Source organism: Cucurbita moschata, unplaced genomic scaffold (assembly GCF_002738365.1).
Source record: "Cucurbita moschata cultivar Rifu unplaced genomic scaffold, Cmos_1.0 Cmo_Scf00007, whole genome shotgun sequence".
Lineage (NCBI taxonomy): Eukaryota > Viridiplantae > Streptophyta > Magnoliopsida > Cucurbitales > Cucurbitaceae > Cucurbita > Cucurbita moschata.
Window position 1 is genome coordinate 2,400,139 of NW_019268523.1, and position 6,150 is coordinate 2,406,288.

The following is a 6,150-nucleotide window of genomic DNA, read 5'->3' on the forward strand; positions in this document are numbered from 1 at the left end:
GATTTAGTCGACCTTTTTCAACAAGCACCTTCATTAATAAGGTTACCATTTGTATCTGTAAATGTTTTAATCATATTTTCTATGATGTTGATGAGGGCTAAAATTTTTTTAAAAATTTTAACCAACGAAGAGTTGGATAGATTTTAATGGTCTAAATTTTAAACTTGAATAAGTATTTCAATATTCAACTTCTAATAGTCATTTTAAATCGATTCTAAATATTTCTATAAATGTAAAAGTTTTCGAAATTTACATATTAACCCAAACTAGTTCTTAATAGGATGAAATTAAATCTCACAAAACTTACCATAATGGTAATAATTAACCCTTCAATAGGATGAAACTAAAAGTTTACCTTAAAAGTTAGCCCACCTACCTTGTAAGTTGATGGAAAGGAGTAAAACTTGATTTTTTACGGTGATTGGCCCTGCTAAAACTCAAAACTCGGGTTGGTATTGTTTTGTGAAATTAGAGGGTACAGACATGACATACATAGATTTATGATGTTTCAAAAACAGATTGCAAGTTTAGAAAGCTGTACATTTTGAGGTTATTACCATATTGTGTACCTAATGAGCTTGAAATGTTGGGTTTAGTTTCAGCATCTTCCTCGCTAAGTTACGGATATCCTCTCTATTGGATTCGCGCGATATTCGCTCCAACTCTTCAACCCCTCCATGGTTTACAAAATCTGCAGCATTTTCCTCTGCACATACAACATATTAGATATAACTTTATTAGCAGCAGCTATGGACAAGTTGTAAAAGCTAGCTACATTGTTCGTTGATGTTTTGTGTGTGCGTCTAAACTTTGCCATCATCCTCAAAAGTTGACGATACTACAAGGTCATATTAGAAATCACAACTCTTCACAATGGTATGATAGGTTAGACATGTAGGACTACTTCACTCAATAATTCTCAATAGATCAGACATGATATTTGTGGTAAGTAATTTTACGATGAATTCTAAGAACTTGCTACCTAGTTTGATAATTGAAATATTATTCTGTGGCGTATGGCAAACTAGAATTGATTAGTGGGAGATTCCAAATTCCATGCCCAAAAACCATATTTTGTTTGAGCTTCAACTATATCACCCACCTGTACTTGAACTATTAGATAATCATAGTCGGTAATAACTGTTCTCATCGGTACTACAGAATCATACACGAGATTTTCATCTCATACAGCTCCTTGAGAGCCATAAATAAATCTAAGGAGCATGTCGGGATTATTTATCTTAATATATCTTTTTTTGTAGAATAGTATAGGATAGGATAAAAATGTATCGTGTAGCACCCAATTAATCCAATAGAATTCTGTTTGTTCTAATCCAAATGGATTAGTGGGAGATTCCTTTAATTATATCATATATGATAGATATCAAGAGATGAGAGGTTTGAAACTTTACCATTTTGTGCTAAATGACACAGGGCAAGCTCAATATGGCGCCGAGTTGATGCAGAACTTGTATGAGAATTGTTGATTAACCAAGTAAGGGCTCCCTCCTCCATTAGCAGAGAACGGCCTTTCTTGCGTCCTGCAGAAATGGAAAAGTGTTACTTTGGTGAAAAGGCAGATGTATGTAGTTTCTGTTAGACAAGACTTGCATCACCAAAAACATGTAGTAAACCTTGAAGAATTCCCCTCGATTCACATTTGGCAAAATTTGCCATTCCCCTTGCAACTTGCGCAATAACATCATTACTTCCGGATGTAACCATTTCCAGAAGAGCCTTGATTCCTCCATCATCCTTTAGCATCTTGTGCAACTTTTCTGTTTGGCAAAAATTTCAGAATAAAGATTTATAAGTCTCTATCGCAAGTAACCTGAAAATTTTAAATTAGAGCACTAAGAAAAAGTGTGTACTATAGTATCAGGACAATCAAACAGGATAATTAAATTCAGCCTTCAAAACATTTCCAAATATGACTTCCCAATTCTGAAAGTGGGACAAGGTGGAGCATTGTCATGTCGAGCTTACCATTTCCACATAAATTAGCAAGGGCACCAGCAACCATACGAAGAGTTTGGGGATCGTTTGTTCTGGAAGCTGTTCTTGCCAATAGCTGGCCACCCCCTTTGCTCATTATTACGGCTTGATTCTTCTCTGATTAAAATTGAAAATTGAAAATTGTTAGATACGTTTATGAATGACTTGGCTTAAACCATACAATAGCATGTGGCTACATTTGTGTATGAAGATCAATTAGGATGCCATTACGTCGGCCATAAATTTATTTACTTGGGGGAAAAAAAAAAGAGCTTTAGGAGGTTATGGAACAATTCAAAATATTGCACCATAAAATTTTATCAGATCACAAGGAAAGATAAAAAGGAAGCCAAAAGGATTACAAAAAATCCTTCCAATTGACGTTAATCAAAAGAAGAATCGTAATGTTAAAAAATAATATAAGCTATAAAATCAACGGAATGTGTAGTGTATGAATTGGAAAAAATGGCATGTAATTTTTGCAACATCTTAGAAAGGACAACGCTAAGGACTACACGGTTGTTTGATAGATGGATATTGTGAGTTCCCACATTGGTTGGAGAGGGGAACGAAACGTTCCTTATAGGGTGTGGAAACCTCTCTCTAGTAGACGCGTTTTAAAAACCTTGAGGGGAAGCCAGAAGAGAAAGTCCAAAGAGGACAATATGTGTTAACGATGGGCATGGGCCATTACAAATATATAGAAGTATAAACAGATAAGCTTCTTGGACATCTCTCATAATTCAAAGTCTATGAAACAGAAATTTTTCTATTTGCAAAAAGATCATTAGATTTGGCCAAGCCAAAAAAGGCATTACACTGAACCAAGTCATCGGGCTTACCATTCATTGCTAAATTGGCAATAGCTCCTGAAGCCACTCTGAGAATTGTCATATTTCTAGATGACTGCAGTAGCATAAGTAAAGCATCCAAGCCACCTTCATCTACGATTTTTTCCTGATTTGAATCTGAAATCGATGAAGACCACAGTTTATAATCCAAACATTCTCGACTTCTAGTGCATTAGCACCGAGAGCGGAAAAAGCCATTCATTAGGGAGTAAAACAATCCCTAGAAATTTTGACAAACCATATGGACACGATCAATAATACAGAAATTATGGGGAGATGATGTGTCACCTTCAGCAGCAAGATTGGCCACCACCTTCACAGCATGGACTTGGACATCAGTGTCTTCGGAAGTCAACAATTGTAAAATCTTTTGAAGACCAACTGGAATCCAAGCCAATGAACTTCCATTAGGATAATTACAATTTCAATTCAGCTTAAAAGAAAAGGCTTTCAGAATCTTGAAAGAGTCCATAACAATGTTCATTTTAATCAAAATTCGAGTCTACTAACAATCATCTTACCTTCTTCACATATTTTTGCAATTGTTGCACGCTGACCAGAATTGGTCTCTTTCAATTGACCCCTCTTGTGAAAACCCATGGGAGTTCCCAAGTTGGAGGGTTCTCTATGTATATTATCCTTCATATACGATTTCTTATCCTGTGATCAATGAATCAGAACAGAAGACCATCAGAAACTAGAACGATTTGGATAAAGGGGAAGTGTACGACAAAATTTACCTCAAAATCATTCTCACTCACGGGTACAGTCCTTTTTATTTGGACTAATTCATTTTCAATAGTCTTCCTCTGCTTCTCTTCTGATAGAAGTTTTTGCCTCATGATATAAAGTTCTTCCTTCAGTTTCTCCTAAAAAAAAATACATGGATTTTTAAATAACTCATCATCCTTTAACAGATTAGCAGCTAGCATACCTTCTCTTCCACTTGAATTTTATGCTCTGATTTCAAGGACTGAAATTCCGTGAGAGTGTTTTCATGCGACTGGCTAGAATGTTTCAACTTTTTCTTGAGTTCTTCGATTTCTTCCTGCTCATAGATCCAACCAAACAAGTGAGAGGACAATGATGAGGGCAAGAAGAATTTGGTCTCAATTATATAATCTCCCCTAGGTTGACTAGCAACACTTCAAAAAAAAAGAAAAAAAAAAAAAGAGAGAGAGAGAGAGAGAGACCTAACATATTTAGGCTCAACCAAAACCAAGTAATCTAGGATGGTATAAAAGAAGCTAACCTGCATTGAATTTTGATGATGACTTAGGCAGCTCTTTGCCGAATGTAGCTGTTCTTCTAAAACTTTGAGGTGAGCGTTCTTATCCTCTAATCGTTTCGTTAGTTCTGACATTTTGTTCTCGTATCTCTGAGTGGTTTCTGCAAGTGCCTTCTTATACGCTGAATTCTCTGTTTCATGATGCTATGCACCGCAAAGAAGAACAATAAATAAAGAATAGATGTAGTAAATGAACTGCATGAGGTCAAATAATTCCATGTGTGTGACAACCCTTTTTTCTAGGGAAAAAGGGGAGAAAAAGTAATAAATAACTGAGGTCACCCCTTTTTCATTTTCAATTGAAACGCAGAATTTCAAGAACGTTTTATAAACAGGTGGAAACCAAAAAGAAAAAGAAAGTATCAAATAAAATCAATCAAAACATAATCAAAAAAATCCGTACACTAGCAAGCAAATAAACTTTGCGACTAAAAGCTATGACGAAGTACAAAACTAGCAGTAGTATTTAGCTCTGATATCAAATTCACATTATAATAATACGATATTTAATACTTGGTAAAATAGCAATGATGAAGAAATAGCTAAAGAAACTAAAGCAAAGGCAAGGCTTCCACTACCAACTGATGAATATACTGACCTGAATCGACTTTTTGTGTTCAGATAAGACTTTCTTCATAACTTCTAACTCTTCCTTGGTACTAACAGAACGAGCATGCTCAACTTCCAGCTGTTTCTTCAAATCTGCTATTTTCTTCTCATACATTTGAGTGGTATCGGCCAAAACTTTCTGATACGTGTAGTTTTCAAGTTGATGTTGCTGCCAGAACATAAAAAGAGACCATTATTCTCATTACCTCTTTGGTCCAGAGAAAATATATCCCCACCTAAAAGCCATTATTTACCGTACTAAGGGCCTGATAGAATAGTTGGATGTTGAGCTAGTTATTATATAAAGTAAGATTAAGAACTATATGTAGGATTCTATATTCCAGTTTAATCGATTCTTTCTTTCTTTTTTTTTTTTTTTACCTTGGGATAAGAAACCATATTTTACCAATAAAAAAAGATACAAGGAGCTGGAGGAAAATATGGCCAGATCAAAACTAGTGACCAAAGGGGTTATAAAAAAGCTTAGGACCAAAATGAATGAAAATAGCAGAACTTTTTGGTGTTGAGAAGCAACACAGCGACAAAAAGGATTCATCTTAACTGGTGCCTCTTTACTACTCAATAATAAAAAAATTAAAAAAAAAAAAAAAAAAAAAATCCTAATTCGTTCAACATAACCCATAGACAGTGCCACTCGAGTGACACACATATGCCTTGCGGACTACAGCCTACAGGTAAAACGGCAATGCACAAAACGTGGTCTATAATATTTCCTGCTCTCGCTTAGCTCACCATGAGACTACAGATACAAGAATAGGTGTTTACCGTCAACTATTAATTATAATGCTGTAGTAAGCAGTAGTAAAGTTCAGACAAGAAACTAATATTTTTAATAAGCGTAACATTAATAATAAAATGTAGCATATCCCATACTCAATAGGCCATCATAGATCATGTGCAAAGTTCTTATTTACCCTGTAAATCGTAGCGGTTAGACCAGTTTAAAAGTGCTCGTTGACAAAGTCGATTTGGAATTTCGAAGTCCCAAAGAAGGTGAAAATTTTCCTCTGGTCAATTGCGCTAGAGTTTGAATACACATGAAACGCTCCAAAAAAGAAGTCCTGGCCTTCCTCTTGGTCCTTCTATTAGCTCTCCGTGCCGGTGTAGTGAAGAGTCCATGGACCACATTTTCTTGCATTGTCCTTTAGCCTGACGCTATTGGAACAAGTTACTGGACCTTTTTGATGTTCATCTTTGCCTCCCCAACATTGCGGATGGGTGGTTGCTGGCATCCTTGAGGGGATGGCGGTTGGAAACAAAACTGGTGTCCTTTGACGGTTTGCTTCAATAACTCTTTTATGGAGATTGTGGCTGAAGTGATAAAGGATAATTTTTTTAAGATAAGTCTTCCTCTTTTGAGTTTTTTTTTTTTTTTTTTTTTTTTTT

The 6,150-nt window shown here is 35.5% G+C and overlaps 1 protein-coding gene across 1 annotated transcript in view; it reads right to left on the bottom strand.

Annotated features, from left to right (window-relative positions):
• Window positions 1-431: 431 nt before the first annotated feature.
• LOC111445298 (kinesin-like protein KIN-UC) overlaps window positions 432-6,150 on the bottom strand; it is a 12,236-nt gene continuing 6,517 nt past the window's right edge. The window contains exons 11-21 of the mRNA XM_023083592.1: window positions 4,733-4,912; window positions 4,099-4,278; window positions 3,781-3,894; window positions 3,587-3,715; window positions 3,368-3,506; window positions 3,135-3,227; window positions 2,838-2,963; window positions 1,987-2,112; window positions 1,635-1,778; window positions 1,413-1,541; window positions 432-706 (exon numbers count right to left, since the gene is read on the bottom strand). Of these exons, the coding sequence (XP_022939360.1) occupies window positions 570-706; window positions 1,413-1,541; window positions 1,635-1,778; window positions 1,987-2,112; window positions 2,838-2,963; window positions 3,135-3,227; window positions 3,368-3,506; window positions 3,587-3,715; window positions 3,781-3,894; window positions 4,099-4,278; window positions 4,733-4,912 (1,497 nt within the window). The 3' untranslated portion in view covers window positions 432-569. The remainder of the gene's footprint in view (window positions 707-1,412; window positions 1,542-1,634; window positions 1,779-1,986; window positions 2,113-2,837; window positions 2,964-3,134; window positions 3,228-3,367; window positions 3,507-3,586; window positions 3,716-3,780; window positions 3,895-4,098; window positions 4,279-4,732; window positions 4,913-6,150) is intronic.